This window comes from Ursus americanus, chromosome 36, assembly GCF_024610735.1.
Source record: "Ursus americanus isolate L20-20 chromosome 36, mUrsAme1.1.p, whole genome shotgun sequence".
NCBI classification, from domain to species: domain Eukaryota; kingdom Metazoa; phylum Chordata; class Mammalia; order Carnivora; family Ursidae; genus Ursus; species Ursus americanus.
In genome coordinates, this window is record NC_142162.1 from 12,500,785 (window position 1) to 12,517,820 (window position 17,036).

A 17,036-nucleotide genomic window follows, 5' to 3' on the forward strand; every position below is an offset into this window, starting at 1 on the left:
AGGAGATGCTGACAGGAGAGGCCGTGCCCGCCAGCCCTCTCCCTCCCCCCAGCTGTGCCCCTCAGGCCAGCTCTGCTGCTGGTGGATGTGAAAGTGCAAGGGGCTCCTGTGCACAGCAAACAGCATTACACACGTGGCTGCCTTGTTTAATGCCCGCGTTCTCACACCTCTCTCTTGCCCAGACCCTGAGATGTGGCTCTTAGTCCACATGGTGGATTTGGTGGGTGATCCCAGGAAGCCCCAGCTGGGGGGAGGGGAGAAGTCAGGGAGAGGATGGGGCCTTGCTGAGGAGGCTGCCACGGTGGGCAGCCGCAGCTCTCACGTCCGGGGTCTCTGGGAGATGCTACGCTCTTACCTGAAGTCAGAGAGCAGGGCACTGATGAACTAACTCCCGTCAGCCGTGGGTTGAGGCCTGCTCCTGGGGGACGCGGCAGCTGCGGCCTGCACTCGGGTGGTTAGACGACGCTCCCAGGTAGAGAGTCACAAGTGTCATGTCAGGAAATGGTGAGTGTCCGAAGAGCGCGGGTGGGGGCAGCAGCGTCTGCTAATGTATATCCAATAAGCAAGACTTCGAGAACCAGTTTCCCTTGAGCATTTAAACTCTGATTATGAATTTGTTTGATTACATTCCCATAAGCTATTTAAATCCCACTATAATGTCGTAGGGCTAATTCGTCTTGATCACTTCCTGCAGCCACTTAAACAGCAGATAAAACACATACAAAATAAGGTACATAATGACAAGATTTAATAATACATTTAACACTTTAACTTAGTCTAACATATTAAATATCTTGGGCTTAATTTATTTCTTCATTGTTTCTGTTCTTGTTTTTTTTTTTTTTTTTTTGGTATCTTCCCAAGGCTATTGTTTTATTTATTTCAAAGTGTTCTAAGAGTTGACATCATTGTAACACTTTCCAGACAGGTGCAGGGATCTTTCAGATCCAAAGGAAACAGAATAACTTTTCTGAGTAGCTGAGGTCAGAGGGTGCTGATTCTTGCGGGGGGTGGGGGGATGCACTCGGAATGAGGTGGCTTCAGGGTGATTCAAAGTCAGGACCCCTTATCATCGTGATACACTGACCTAGTTTTTGACTCTTAAAATTTTATGCATTCCTTATTAATATTTTACCCTACTTTCTTGGGCCAGGTAGAGATTTCACCTCCTAGGAGATGAGAGACTGAGTTTGAGTACTTGGTTTTCCTCTTTAGGCTGCCTGACTGGTTTATCAAGTTACGAACACACTGCTGACTGTTGGTTCCTTGTTAACTGTATGTGACCACTAATGGCGGTGGATCTCTGCCCCTTTTCCACCCGGCTGTTGTAGGGTTACCAACACCACGCAGTCCTCCTGTGGGCCCTAAAGTCCTGATGTGATCTGACTTATAATTCCTTTTGTTATTCTTTATACTCAGAAACTTTATATACAAACATATATTTAATGCTCTATAAACTGTATCACCTTATATCTAAATGCCTTCTAGTTTTAAAAATGAGTATAAATTGTGACATAGCTTATTATGGTCACCCTTCTTTCCTATTATTTTTTAAGATTTTATTTATTTGTCAGAGAGAGAGAGTGACAGAGCACAAGCAGGGGAGTGGCAGGCAGGGGAGAAGCAGGCTCCCCGCTGAGCAAGGGGCCTGCCGCGGGATCATGACCGAGCTAAAGGCAGAGACTTAACGACTGAGCCACCCAGGCGCCCCCTTCTTTTCTATCAAAACTATCTTTGTGTACACTTTCTATTAACTTTCCCTTTGAGAGACACTGTTGAACACAAGGCATCTCTCAGACTTACCTTATTTCCATGATAATTATTTTCTTCTTCTCCTTTGTCGATGCCCCAATTGTCGCAACTCAGCCGGGGAGACTTCTCTTCCATCGGCTTCTTCGCCTGTATATCAGGGTTCCTGATGCTTTTGGGCTCATTCTTGCCATCCTTGATTTTGTCCTGTTTCAAGATATGATATTGGCTTGTCTCCAAGGAGCCCTGGTTCATTTTAGTGGCGAACTATATTGAAAACTGCCTCGGCACGGGAATTGGTCGTGGCTAAAGCACTGTGCCTACTGTTAGGCCAATTTTAGTCATGACAGAATTGGGGGCCATGTGTGTCTTTTTAAGACTATGAAATAACACTGACACTTTCCAAATTTAATTGTATTTATTGCTTTACAATACAGGGTTCTGTTAGCCACTAAAAATTCCTATGCTCTTGGCCTGTTCTAACATCAGTCATTTTTATACCACAGCTTCCAATCGCCTGCTTTAAACTATAATGATGCCAAAAGTGGTATTTCAAATATCTTTGCGAAGTTTTGATAGACATATCTGGTAACCTCTTATATTCCATCTTATTAATAAAGTAGCTACCTTTTATTAAGGGCCTAATTGCAGACTCTGGAGTGAGGCTGCCCGAGTTCAAATCTCAGCTCTGCCACTTACTAGTTACGGGATCTTGAGCAAGTTACTGAACTGCTCTGGGCCTCAGTTTGCTCATCTGTAAAAGGGAGTTTTCTTTAAAATGGTGTCTTCTCCATAGAGTTGTTACGAGGATTAAATTAGTTCATATTTAGTGATTTGAAAAGTACATGGCTCACTGTAAATGCCATATATGTTTACTGTTTTTCCAATTGTCTGGGCCCCAGGGTCTCCTTTCATTGTCCCTGATACATATTTCTTCCTCCTCCTTCTCCTCTCCACCTTCCTTTTTAAAGTAGCAAATGTGGATCATTTTGGTCTCAATCCATCATTGGTACTTACTGATGCTTACTCAGATTTTGAGCCCCCCATTCCCACCAGATCCCTAGAAGTTTGCGCTAGCCTAGCCCCATCAGACCTCATTTTCATCAAACAATTCAAAATCTTCCTGATACAAAAATATGGCCATTCTTTTTTTTCTCCCAACAACTTATATTTGCCCACCTCCTGAAGAAGGAATATCCCATTCCGTTTCCGATCTAGAAACTGCTACTGAAATAAAATCCTAAGAATACACCTCCATAAGGTTGATCAGCTTTCTGAAACTCTGAACTGAACTCATTCCATTTTTCTCTGCTGAAAATCCTGAACTTACAGCAAAATTCAAAGGTCAGAGGAAAGAAGTCCCACGTCTTGGTTTTGTTCATCCTGCATTTAATGTGTGTTGTCTGATACGTAAAGCTCTCCACGTGTCCGTTGTGCATTCCTGGGACTTTTATTAATTTTCCAGGGTACTAGTGGGGCAGCAGCACCAGGCACCAGGGCTCCATGTCTGCGTTTTATTGGACATACATTCTTGTTTAGCGCATGTGCTATGGCTCCAGCCATTCCCTCCCCTGGGCCCGAGGGAGTTGGGGGAGGACGTGGCTGCTGTACATTTGTGACATAATTTCCCACAAATGCCAAAAGGTGCAGTACCAGGTCCTTCGTTGCTGGAAGGCACGCAGCCTCCTGAACTGCATTTCACATCTGAACACAAGGGGGCGGTGTTTGAAAGCAGGACGACCCTGGAACTGGAAGCGCTGTCAGGGAAGCTATGGGCTACAGAGCACAAGCCAGGCAATAGTTAGTGAGGCTGCACTTTGTGGGTTCACTTTAGGTCCAGTCTGTGGGACAGGGTGCAGAGTCTTTGTTTTCCTGGACGGAGTCCCAGCATTTTCTGGTTTAACTGTTTCTTAGTCCGTCCCTCCTCCTCTAACTTGTCTCCTACTGCCCATATTCAGGCTCTCACCTCCTTTTGCTTGTCAACCTTGTTGTGTATCATTTACATAAACAAACCTCATCTGTGCGAAGTGTATAGTGACAGATGGGAACTAGAAGTATTATGGTGGACATTTCACAGTGTATATATATATGAATAGCGAATCATCATGTCGTACACCTGAAACTACAATGTGATCTGTCAATTACAGCTTAAAAAACAAACAACATCTAGTTCAGTGACTTTTGACAGTTGTACGTACCTGTGAAACCACCACCACAATCTAGATGCGGAACATTTCCACCACTTCCCAAAGACTCCCTGTTTCTCTGTTCAACTCCGGGCAGCTAGTGATCTGTTCTTTTTTTTCGGTGGTAGGGGTCACTTTATCACTTTTTGTCACTGCAGACTTGTTTGCATTGTCTGGTAAATGAAATCCTACAGTATGGATGCTCTTGTATCTAGCGTCTTCCTCAGAGCATAATGATTCTAGCTGCATCTATGTTGTAGACCTCCCTTTCTGTCGCAGAGTGGCAATCCGCCATATCTATCCATCCACGCATTTGTTGACCTACATTTGAGTTTCCGGTTTGGGGCTCTTGTGAATGAAGCTGCGGTAAGCATTACTGTACAAGTCATTATGTGAACATAGGTCTTTACTCCCCTTGGGTAAATTCCTAGTAGTGGAATAGCTGGGTTGAATGATAGATGCAGGTTTAACTTTCTAAGAGGCTGCCGAACAGCTTGTCAAAGGGACTGTAGTATTTTACATTCCCACCAGCAGTTCGAATATTCCAGTTTCTCCACATCTTCACCCTTAGTATCATCAGTCTGTTCAATTTAGCCATCCTAGAGGGCGTATAGGTGGTCTCTCATTGTGGTTTTATTTGCATTTCCATGGTCATTAGTGATGTCGGGTGTCTTTATAAATGCATACTGGCCATTTATGTATTTTGTGTTGTGAAGTGTCCGTTCAAATCTTTTGCCCATTTTATCAAGTTTTTAGTTTTCTTACCGAGTTGTAAGAGTTCTTTTTATATTCTGGATATCAGTTCTTTTTTAGATACATGTATTGTGAATATTTTCTCCCATTTCATGACTTGCTTTTTCATTTTTTTTTTTAATTAAGTAAACTCTACACCCAACGTGGGGCTCAAACTCATGACCCCAAGATCAAGAGTCACATGCTTCACTGACTGAGGCAGCCAGGTGCTCTTTTTCATTTTCTTGAACATACGGTTTTTAGTTTTTATTTTTGATGAAGTTCAGTTTATCAACTTTTTCTTTTACAGTTTATGCTTTTTGTGTGCTAGGAAATCTTTGCCTACTACAAGGTCACAGAGATTTTCTCCTAGGGTTTTCCCTAAACATTTTATAGTTTTTGCTTTGTAATTGAGATCTGTAATCCACTTGGAGGTAATTTTTGTGTTTGGTGTGAAGGAATATTTTTTTCCACATAGATATCCAGTTGTTTCAGCATCTCTTTGATCCCTGTTATTTGTACAACCCCCCCCCTTCTTTGATCAGGCTAGCTGGGAGATTATCAATTTTGTTGATGTTTTAAAAAGTTAGAATAGCTTTTGGTTTTGTTGATATTCTCCATTGTCTGTTTTCTATTGTATTGAGTTTTGCTCTGATAGTCATTATTCCCTTCCTTCTAATTAGTTTGCTCTTCTTTCTCTACCTCCTTGAGGTGGACATTAGGCCATTGATTTTAGAGCTCTATCAGCAGCTATAAATGTCCCTGAACCCTCTGCTTCAGTGGCACCCCTCAAGCTATGATACGTTGTATTTTCAGTATCATCCAGTTTGAAATATTTTCTAATTTCCTTTGAGAGTCGTCTTTGACTTATATTCAGAAGTGTGTTGTTTAACCTCCAAATATTTGAGGTTTTCTTAGCTATTGTATTGTTTTTGATTTCCAATTTAACTGTTATGGTCGGAGAACATACTTTGTATGGTTTTAATTCTTTTAAATTTATTGAGACTTGTCTTATGGCTCAGCACATGGTTTCTCTTGGTTAGTGTAAAAAAAAAGGCATTCTGCTGTTTTTGTGTTCTGTAAGTATCAATTAGACGTAGGTGGTTGAGGGGCGCCTGGGTGGCACAGCGGTTAAGCGCCTGTCTTCGGCTCAGGGCATGATCCCGGCGTTCTGGGATCGAGCCCCACGTCAGGCTCCTCCGCTATGAGCCTGCTTCTTTCTCTCCCACTCCCCCTGCTTGTGTTCCCTCTCTCGCTGGCTGTCTCTCTGTCAAATAAATAAATAAAATCTTTAAAAAAAAAAAAAGATGTAGGTGGTTGATAGTTTATCTGATTTATCAGTTGCTGACAGAGGGGTGTTAAAATCCATTACTATGGTTTTAGACCATCTATTTTAACTTCATATATTTTGAAGCCCTGTTATTAGATACATATACATTTTTTATTATGTCCTGGTGATGAATTGATGTTTACATTATTATGAAATGTCGATCACTGCCTTGTTCATATTGTCTTGAAGTCTCTCTTATCTGGCATTAATATAGCTGTTCCTGCCCTCTTAAGTTTACCGTCTGTTGTATATCTTTTTCCACCCACTTATTTTCAACTGATCGATGTTTCTGTATTTAATGTGCATCTCGTATAGACCATATATAGTTAAGTCTTGCTTTTTAAAATATATTCTTATAGTCTTTTATTGGAGTGTATAGTCCATTGACATTTAATAATTGGTATGACTGGATTTAGGTCTGTCATTTTACTATTTGTTTTCTGTTTATTCCCTCTGGTTTTATTTGTTTTGTTCCCTCTTTCTTGTATTCTTTTGGATTATTTTTTAGAATTCCATTTTAATGTATCTATTGGCATTTTGCTGTGTCCCTTTTCTCTAATAAACTGTTCATAGCGCGCTTAAAGGTAGTATTGTACTCCTTTGTGTAAAATGTAGAAATCCTGCAATGATATAGGTCTATTTACCCCTCCCCTTGCTGTCAGTCATTATAGGTAACTATAAACCCACAATACATTGTTATAATTTTTGCTTTAATAGTCATATGTACTTTAGAGAAATTGAGAAAATAGTCTTTCATATTTACTCATACAGTGTATTTCTGATGTTCTTTCATTCCTGAAAATCTCAGGCCTTTTATGTAGCATTTTGTGTAGTGTAGCAATGTGGGGACAAAGTCACTTAGTTTTTCTTGATCTGAAAGCGAGCTCTTTTACCTTCATTATTGAATCATAGAGCATTCAGTTTCTTTCTCTTAGTGCTGTCTTCTGACTTCCATGGTTTCTGACGAGAAATCTGTGGTGATTCAAATTATTGTTCCCCCATATATAATAAGATTGCCTTCAAGATTTTTTTCTCTGTGGTTTTCAATAGTTTGACTGGGATGTGCCGAGGTATAGTTCTCTTTGAATTTATTCTGTTTGGGGTTTGCTGAGATTCTTGGATTTGCAAATTTATGTTTCACCAAATTTGGGAAATGTTTAGCCATTATTTGACTACTTTTCCTGCTCTAGTTTCTTTATCCTTTCCTTCTATGAGTCTAGTATCCCTATGTTAGGCATTAGAAATTGTCCCATAGTTCCAGGAAGCTCCATGTATTATTTTCAATCTTTTCTTTCTTCATTTTATTGTGATCAAATTATTTTTTAAAAGATTTATTTAGAGTGTGGCAGGGGAGGGGCAGAGGGAGAGTGAGTCTTAAGCACACTGTGCTGAGCGTGGAGCCAAATGTGGGGCTCCATCTCACAACCCTACGATTATGATCTGAACTGAAACCAAGAGCCAGATGCTTAACTGACTGTGCTATCCAGGCGCCCCTGATTTCTATTAATAGGTCTTCAAGTTCACGGACTCCTTCCTTTGTCATCTCCATTCTTTTCTTCAGTCTAGTGAGTTTTTAACATTTCAGGCAATGTATTTTCCAGTTCTAAAGTTTCCATTTGGTTCTTTTTATATATATATATATATAAATTTTTTTTTACTACATCAATTAGTAGCATCTCTGACCTTACTGAGCATAGCTGCTTGAAAGGCCTTGTCTGAAAATTCCAACAAACATCAAGATTGGCATCTGTTGCTTCTCTTTCTCCTTGGAAATGGGTCACATTTTCCTGACTCTTGACAAATTCAGTAATTTTGGCCTATAATCTGGACATTGTAAAGGTTTTGTTGTGGAGACTTCGGATTGTTTTATCTGAACAGTGTTGAGGTTTTTGTTTCAGGTAATGAATTTGGTTATACTGACTCCCACCCTGCCGTGCTGTAGTGGGTGATGGCTCAGATCTCGAGTTCAGTTCTTTTCAGTTAGCCCAGCACATGCATGGTTCGGGGGTCTGCCAGAGATCTGAGTCTACAGACAGAATTTAAAGTTTCTGCCTTCTCTTGACTCTCTTTTTGGCTTTCCCTTTACTCTTGGCAGTCCTGGTTATGCTGGGCTCCTTCTACTGTTTTTTTCGTACTAGAAAGATGATTCTTCTGTTGAATTTCTAAAGTGTGCTGCTGCCACAATGATTGTACTGCTCTTGGGCAAAACTGCAAACAAAAACAAACTGATGAGTCACAGAGAACCCACTCCAAGCTTGTCACTCCCCCTCACAGCTTGCCTGTCCTTATTCAGTCTCCAAAGACCTTAATAGATTTTTGTCTTCTGTCCAGAGTTTATTCTTTGCAGGAGGATCCACTGGTTAAGTGCCTACTCCTCAACGCCATAAATGCAGCTCTCGCTCCTTGAACTAGGAAATTGCAGTGGCCTCCTTGACTAATCAAATTTTATTTCCTTTCGCCCAGAGTTTTATTTCCCTGCAAGACAGTTTCCATCTGGAAGCCCAGTGATTGCAATAACATCTAGCGTTGACTCTGGGCTTACAGAATTTGGGGTATAAAATCCTCGTAAAGGCAGATGTAGCCGTTCGTAACTAACTCTTGCTACCTGTATACTGCATAAGGTGCTTGTTCTCAACCTGGTATGTTCTGAAATCCTGGAATACTCAGCCCTTTGTTTCTCTTACTCTCTTTCCCTTGCATAACTCCAGCAAACCTTCATGCAGTTCACTCATTTTCCGTCTTGAGTTCGGCGTCCCGAGTTCCCCCTTAATATTCTTCTGTGGGTCCCTCCGGCATGGGACTTATGACTGTTATTTTCTGCTTGGTTGTCTCTACCCCCAAAAGACCAAACTCAGGGGTTGCAAATCTTGCCATAGTTCTTTAACTGCTAACTAGCTCCCTTCACCTAACCTGATACATAGTTGGTACTCCTTTTTTTTTTGCATTGAAATTTAAGAGTACAGGTTTTTCATTTCAGCTTTCAGTGGGTATCTGCTGTGCACACATAGAGTTCGCCTGAAATAGAACAAAGGATTTGTGGCTACTTGTCTACTATTGACTATATTCGGTGTATCAATAGGGCATATTTACTAGCCTTGTTTTTCTTTCATGCCCCCTAACTGCAGGTAGTTAGCTCAGAATTATGTGAAATCGTCATTACTAAACTCTACCCTGAGAAAAGACAAGGCGGTGGGATTCCTGGAGCTTGTTAATTGGCAAGCCTCTTCTGCCTTTGTTTCTTTCCTTATGAATGGGAGAATCCATATATTGCTGGGGAAGCTGTGTGCATGTGTGTGCACGTGTGTGCGTGTGTGTAAATGCTGTGCCTCGGGCAGTAAGCCAGCAACATTCTCCCATCCTGAGCACTAGGTGATAGATTTGGAGCCCATCCATCTGTCACGGCTTGTCAGCTGCTGGGCTATCTGGAATGCATTCTCTCCCTATCTACCGTTGCCCATTTTTTCTGAAGGGATCCACAGACCTTTACAGAACAGGAGTTTGTACCAGAGCCACTGCTTTGCTCTTTGGTATCACCAGTTCAGAGCAGGAACTGCTGAGCTGTACCCCACGTTCTTTCTTTTGAAACAAAGGAGTTTCTTTTTCAAAGAACGTCTCAACTTTCATGCGTTAATCTAGCCTTAGAAGAGTGCTTTAGCCTCAGGTCCAACCTAAAAGAAAAGACAAATGCTTTAATTTTTTTCTAATCATGCAAATAACATGCTCCTTATAAAAGTATTTATACATTTATTTATTCAATAAATATTTATCTTGTCTCTCTGACCTGCCATGCACTGGGAATATAGCTAAGAAGATAGATATGGTATTGCCTCATGAAAATTTAGTCTAACAACAAGTGTTGGTGAGGATGGGAAGAAAAAGAACTCCTCTTGCACTGTTGGTGGGAATGCAAACTGGTGCAGCCATGGTGGAAAACAGTATGGAGGGGTCCTCAGAAAATTAAAAATAGAGCTATCCTACAATCTAGTGATTGCACTACTGGGCATTCACCCGAAGAATATAAAAATACTAATTTAACTTTTAACTAAAGGGATATATGTACCTCTATGTTTATAGTAGCATTTTTACAAAAGCCAAATTATGGAAGCAGTCCAAGTGCCAACTGATAGATGAATGGATAAAGAAGAGGTGCTATATATTTATACAATGGAATATTATTCAGCCATAAAAAATGAAATCTTGCTATTTGCAATGACATGGATGGAGCTAGAGAGTATAATGCTAAACGAAATAAGTCAGAGAAAGACAAATGCCATATGCTTTCACTCATATGTGGAATTTAAGAAACAACACAAATGAACAAAGGGGAAAAAAGACAAACCAAGAAATTAACTCTTACCTTTACAGAACAAACTGATGGTTACCAGCGGGAGGTGGGCTGGGAGATGGGTGACATAGGTGATGGGGACTAAAGAGTACACTTACCAAAGAATTAAACTAGTAATATACAAAAAGAGAAAATTTAACATTACAGAAAAATAAAGAACTTAAAAAAAAATTAACTCAATACTCAGAGATAACCACTGTTAACCTCCTTCTGGAATTTGTGTATGTTTGCCCTTTAGGTGTCAGGCACCATCCTGATTCTTCTGTTTTCATTCCAACAGCCTCAACCCTCTTGCTCTTTGTCCTTCATTTCCCCCATGGGGCAAATTTCCAATTCCTGAGCATCTAATCATCAACCTATGTAATGTTTGGCTCTGGCCTGAAAAAAACTATTTAGAACGCTAATTTTAATCCCAAGGAGCTTGTTCTACTTTATATGTTTAAGATTCTGAATTTTCCAAACCTATGAAATACTAATTATTAAGTTATAGAGGTATTTCCCACTAAATTAAATTAATAGACTTACTCATTTTATAGTTTAATAAGGGAGTATTAAAACATGAGCTGTACCTTATTTATAATTGCAAGAGAAGTGATAAATATCTAAATGCCATCAATGAGACTAAATAATGTACCTCCACACAATGGAATGCTATGAATCCATTAAAATAGCTTGTTGACATAAAAAGAAAATAAACATGGCAAGATATTCACAACAAATTGTTGAGTGAAAAAACCCCACATTTAGCATGGAACGGGGTATTTTGTTTCCACTGATGTAAAATTGGATACGTGTATGTGCATGCACAGAAAACTGTAAGGAGGCAATCTATTTCTTTAACTCCTACTGTGTAAGACGTGCTCACTAAATACATTATGACAGATGTCCATGTCCTAGCGCAAAATCGGATAATGCATATAAATTGTATCATGCGTGTTTGTGGGGGAACCCATTTGCTTGACTAAAAGTACTGTTTTCCTCCTCTCTAGAATAATGAACTACAAAGCAGGCTGGACTATTTAATAGAAACCCAGGCCAAGCCTGAGGTGGAGACCAGAGAGATTGGAGTGGGCTGTGATCTTCTCCCCAGGTATTTGGGAATTTCCTATTTTTCTGACTCAGATTCCTCTTTGACTTAAGAAAATACTTTATGGGGCTGTGATTACCAGAATTGCATTCTTTCTATCAAAAATATTTCTGCAAAGATAAATGGTAACTGCCGAGGGGTCTGGCTCATTTCTCTAGGAGCGGGAGCATTGTGCAGGGCAGGGGTAGTGAAGAGAAGCGTGGGGAAGCCACGGCCGAGAGAGACTGGCCCTGTCAGGCAGTGCATGCATTTGTTCCCCCGTCCGTTCGTTCATTCACTCAGCAAACATCTGTTGGGCACCTTCCCTGTGCGAGATGCTTATGGAGAGTAATGAGATTTGGTTCCTGCCCCACATGCAGTCTGGAAGGGGAGACAGACATGGAGGCAGATATTTACAACAGTGCAAGAGGGACTGCGAGGTGCTTTGGTAACACAGAGGAGGGAGGATCTAAAGCTTGAACAAACTCATCTCATCCCTGGTGCCACGACACAGTCTAGTTAAGCACTGGCTCAGCATCACAAATAAATTGATGTTTCAGTCACGACAGATGAATAATAACCACAACTTAGTTTGTTCAGTTGCATTTCTGAGCTCGACGACTGACCTGTTTGTCCTGAAGCTGCTCCACACACCCAGGCCTGGGTCTCTCCCCAGTAAGATTAGAGTCTGTGACCCAGTAACTAACCCATCATCTCTAGGTGCTCAAAACTGTGCTCGGACCAGTTACCTAAAGGTAACCAAAGTCACAAAGTACCTCATGTACTGTGTGTAGGATGGTGAATTCCTGTGTGATCAGGGGCATTTGTGTGTGTTGTGTTAGATATTAGGCCAGAAAAATGTAGAATCCTAGAGCCTTGAATGGTTAGATCTGGTGGGAAACGGTGGTGAGCCCACCACCAAGCTGGGATGTTGAATACCTGGGTCTAGTCCTCCTCGCCAGCAGCAGGATGTGTTCAGGCCAGACTGCCTTTGCTGGGGCCTCTGCTTCCCAGTTTGTAAAGTCAGTGGTTTAGAGTAGGTGATTTCACAGGTTTAACTCAACAGGGAAAAAGCTACGTAAGTAGACTCGAGGTCTCATCAAGATGGGGGACAACGTCCCTGATAAAAATATAGCCAAAAAAGAATGGTCATGTCCAGGGACTCCTTCTGAAATATAAATAGTTTGGCCATTTCTCTCCTTTTTTATTTTTCAGGAACCAAGTGGTTTAGTCCACTTTAACTGCCCACATAATAAATCTTGTTTGGCTTAAGACGGGTACAAAACTATGTCTGAAACCAATAAATTGTTTGTTTTCTAATTCCCACATTTTGGCTTAAAACAAGGTTTTCAATTTGTATGCCGAAGGATAGCCCGAAGCAAACTTTTATGGCTAAGTTATGAAACCACAGAGTGGTTTTCATAATGGAAGTGCTGACAGACCCTTAACTTATGGCCATGGTGAACTTGGAAGCCTCTTCAGCATCTAAAAGCAGCTTTTCCATAAATGTAACATTTGGTTTCCCCCAGGATCCATCTTAGCGCTTTCACTGCGTAGGTCAATCAGCAGAGGAAATGAAAGCTACATATCCGCATTTCCGAAAAGGCAGGGTAAGATTCCATTCGTTTCCTCTCCGATATTTATTAAGTGCCTACTACGTGAAAGGTGCCATGCGGGTGTGAGTGGCAAGGAGCACGGGGTCTTTAGAGAGAATTCAGAGCAGTAGTTTCCCACCTGTGCTTCTCAGAGCTGCCTCGCTGCACGCTGGGCTCTCTGCTGGGGCTCAGGGAGAGGCCTCCGGATGCCTCTGGGGATGGGAGGTGAGCAAGGAGCTGGCCTGCGGGGACCCTCCCCATCCTGAAAAACAAAATAACACAAAACTTAGAAACTCAGCTTTTAGTGTGTTTTAGATGTTGGACCCCAAGTTAAGATTTTGTTTGAATGAAACTGGAACCCCCCCCCCCCCCGTTGAGTTTAATCCCCATGTTTGATAGACTGCAGAATCGAGGCTCAGAGAGGTGAGTGATTCACTGGAAGCCGCACAGCCAGGACTGGAACGAGGCCTTTGGCGTCCTGGTGCGGTACATGTGTCGTTTTAAAATACTAATAGAGTTCCTAAATTGTGTATGTTCTAACAAAATTCCTGGTTCTTATGTGGACTTTGAACTTGCATCTAACTAATACAAGATCCCATGGTGTTTTCCAGAATATTTTGAAAATGGCCCCCTCCAAAATGTTTTAGATCAATAAAAGTATTGCATTAAGCCTTAATTCTGCACATGAGTTTTGTTCTCACTACCTGTTCTTGCACAAAGAATCTGGCAGTGTGGTCCAGTTAGGGCACCTCGGGCCATGGGGCTTTGCTGCCCACCAGCTGCCCGCTGAGCACAGCCTTGGGCAAGCTACTTAATCACTCTGAAGCCTCCGTTATTTCATCCTTAAGATGGGAATGAAGAGGACAATATCAAATCTCATAGGGTTTCTATGAGGATTAAGTGAAAACATATATACAAAGCATTAAGCATGGTAACTAGTTAAGCACTTACTTAATAAAGAATAGCTATTATTACTATTAACTACACCAAAACTCTGATTTTTCATGTAAGACACTAGATCAAATATAAGTGAATTTGGGGGTGCTAAGACAATTTCATTAATTTTTACTGGTGGTTATGATTGATAGTGCTTCAGCATGCATTAAGCTCTCCAATTAAACTCTCCGTGGTTTGAAACCCTCTACACAGTGCATAAAACCCCGGAAGGCCCCATGATGGAGGCGGCCTCTGTCAGCTGAAATGTCAGAGTGGTCCCGGTGTATTCCGGGCACTGGGCATGCAGCCTCACGGGAGAGGAACGGGCCACCTCGGATTCATTTCTCCCTCTACCTGGCAGGCTTTCATGCTGTGCTCCTGCTAACAGCGTCTGACTTACAATTAGAGCTGCTTGATTTTTATGCTGGAAAAATTCGACATCAGCCTTTTCTTTACTTACAGAGCCCGCAGGCCCCTTTTGTGACCTCCTCCCCACACCCCCACCACTTCTCCATTGTTGCCAGCACTGCGGACTCCGGTGGACAGGGACCCTGGGCTCTCCTCTCCAGCCTAGTACTTTCTTAACGCTCCATAAACATGGGTTGGCTGATCTGCCTCTCCCTGTATCTACAGCTTTGAGCAAATCCCTAATCTCCTTGGGTCTCAGTTTCTCAACCAGAACCAAAAGATGCTGACAGTAATTCCCTTGGGAGCCTGCTGGGCTGGTGAAATGGGATACAGGCATAAAGTGCCTAGCAGGGTAGGCACATTTTCCTATTTCCCTCGATGCTGCCACCACCTTCCCCGGGCCCTGAGGTCAGTTCACTGCAGACACCTGTGTCCCAGGCCCGCCTCAGTGCCCATATAGGGCTGTCTCCTCCCTCCTGTCCCACTGCCACCAGCCTGCTGGAGACCTGGGTTCTCTAGGACTAGTCGACTGAATATCACCTTCTATCTCCAGTTTCTCCTCCTCAGTTCCTTCCCCTCTTCATCTAACCCTTGCATTCCATACATTTCTGGAGAGCACGGATCTTACAACAGAGCCAAGAAGGGAGGAAAGAGGGGAGAAGGCACTCACTGTGATTTCAGAGGCTTTTAAACACCTATTTTTTTAGAAAAGACTCAAGAGTTTGATTTAAAGGTTTGATACATGTTACTGAAAGCCACTGAGAGCAATTTCCAGTTGGCTAGCCTTCCTTCAAAGAGAAAGATGAAAAACAAAAAAGAAACTTTTCTACTTGCCCCTTAGTGACACGTGGTCTCCAGCAAGCTCATAAATTATGTCTTAATAGGTGTGATGTAATGAAAATATTCCCCATGGTCATAAGCGCCAGGCACATAGTAAGTGCTTTAAAATGCCAACATTTTCATACTTCTGTTGTAGAGACCAGAACACAAAGCAGCTTTTTGTCAAAGCTTTATATGCTGACACTGCTGTTGTTCCCCCAGGGGACCTGCCCCTTTATGGAATAATAAAAGGTTACCAATAGCATTAATGTGTTAAAGAAAATGGTTGAATTTCAGTTCTGTGGTTGAAATCATTTGTGTTGTTGAAATCCTGTTGTTTCCTAGTGATCAACCAAATAAAATACCTCACTTCTTTTTGAAAGGTTGGGATATCAGAGCCTGTTTTTGAAACCTGGAAAGCCCACCTTTATAAATATTTCTACACTTTACGGGCTTTTAGGATATTACCACCAGAGACCATTTCTGCTACATGGAATTTTCACAGTGGTTGGCACAAATCACCATCCGGCTTCTGCCCTGGCACTCCACTAAACTGCCCGGTCAGGTCACTGAGGACCCCTCAATTGCCAGATCTGTGGCAGGTGACACTCTGACCACTCACTCCTGGAAATCCCTTGTCCTCTGGTTTCCTTACTCATCCATACATTTCGTGATAGCTCAGTGCCTGGCCTGAGTGAGCTGCTGGAGTCATGAAGATGAGCGTGGTTTTCAGCCTTCAGGACACTGTAGCAGAGGATGTGTAGATCAGAGGGGACAATGGGGTGCTACCAGTGGTGTGTCAGAAGCCTAGGGGCACCTGGGTGACTCAGTTGGTTAAGTGTCTGCCTTTGTCTCAAGTCATGCTCTCCGGATCCTGGGATCGAGCCCCACATCAGGCTCCCTGCTCAGTGGGGAGTCTGCTTCTCCCTCTGCCTCTCCCCCGGCTCATGCTCTCTCTCGCACTCTCTCTCTCACACACGTGTGCTCGCTCTCAAATAAAATCTTTTTAAAAAAAAAAAGCCTATATGACAGTCCTTTTCAAGGCTTATGTGGAGAGGGTAGTTTGGAGAGCATGGAACAGACATACTGAATCTCTTGGGGGGGAGACATGTGAAGTTTAAAATTCCCCCCAAGCTTCTAATACACCCCATTAAGAAGCTGTAAGCCAACTACCGTTGAAAATCACCGCAGGGTAGTGGGAAGTGTTAACTGTTAGGAAAGTTTAGCAAAAGTGGACCTTGTGGAAGCAGAAAATTGAGCACCACTGCTCAAGGAAACAGACAAAAAGCACAAAAAGAAAGGTGGAGACTGCAGGACATGGCCATATAGAAGGTGACGTTTGGTTTGTCTTGAAATACAGGCAGGGATTCATCAGATCCATTGCATTAGGGAAGCATTCAAGGCAGAGGGGACGACATGAGATTGACAGTGTGGCAACGGTGACAGCTTGGTTTCTTAGCAAGGCCAGACGGGAGATAGGACAGGAGATGGCGGAGGGCCTTTAAGACCATGCACAGCAGCTCAGACTTCATCGCACAAGCGATGGGGAGACTTTGCAAAAGAACGGTATTACGCTTCGATCACTGGAAGATGTCTCTGACAGCGAACTGTCAAAGGGATTTGAGGAGGAGGAAGACTCTGCTAACACCGGAGGCAGGGAGACCATTTAGAATGCTACTCCAGGACTCAGAGAGCGTGAACTAGGCCAATGGCTGAGGGAATAGAGAAGACACATGACAAAACAGTAGTTAACTTTGTGAATCACAGGTTATGGGCCGTTCAGGGAAGGGAGCTGGCTCCTGTCTCATACACGCAACTGGTCACTGCATTAGTGGGGAGAAGGAAGGTAGCTTCTGTTAACAAAAAGCCC

General features: G+C 42.4%; 1 protein-coding gene and 1 long non-coding RNA gene across 12 annotated transcripts in view; one reads left to right on the top strand and one right to left on the bottom strand.

Moving 5' to 3' along the window:
* MYZAP (myocardial zonula adherens protein) overlaps positions 1-17,036 on the top strand; it is an 88,248-nt gene that overhangs the window by 68,424 nt on the left and 2,788 nt on the right. For 2 of the 3 annotated variants that reach the window (XM_045787754.2, XM_045787670.2), the window contains exon 12: positions 11,332-11,432. In XM_045787754.2, the coding sequence (XP_045643710.1) occupies positions 11,332-11,432 (101 nt within the window). Of the gene's footprint in view, positions 1-11,331; positions 11,433-12,937; positions 13,019-17,036 lie in introns of all 3 variants that reach the window. The other variant, XR_015723133.1, reaches the window with a different exon arrangement.
* LOC123785946 (uncharacterized) overlaps positions 1-17,036 on the bottom strand; it is a 61,690-nt gene that overhangs the window by 20,541 nt on the left and 24,113 nt on the right. For 4 of the 9 annotated variants that reach the window (XR_015723137.1, XR_015723135.1, XR_015723134.1 and 1 more), the window contains 3 exons: positions 13,143-13,265; positions 1,804-9,665; positions 356-544 (listed from right to left, as the gene is read on the bottom strand). This is a non-coding gene — a long non-coding RNA (uncharacterized LOC123785946). The remainder of the gene's footprint in view (positions 1-355; positions 545-1,803; positions 9,666-13,142; positions 13,266-17,036) is intronic. The other 5 variants (XR_015723140.1, XR_015723138.1, XR_015723136.1 and 2 more) reach the window with 5 other exon arrangements.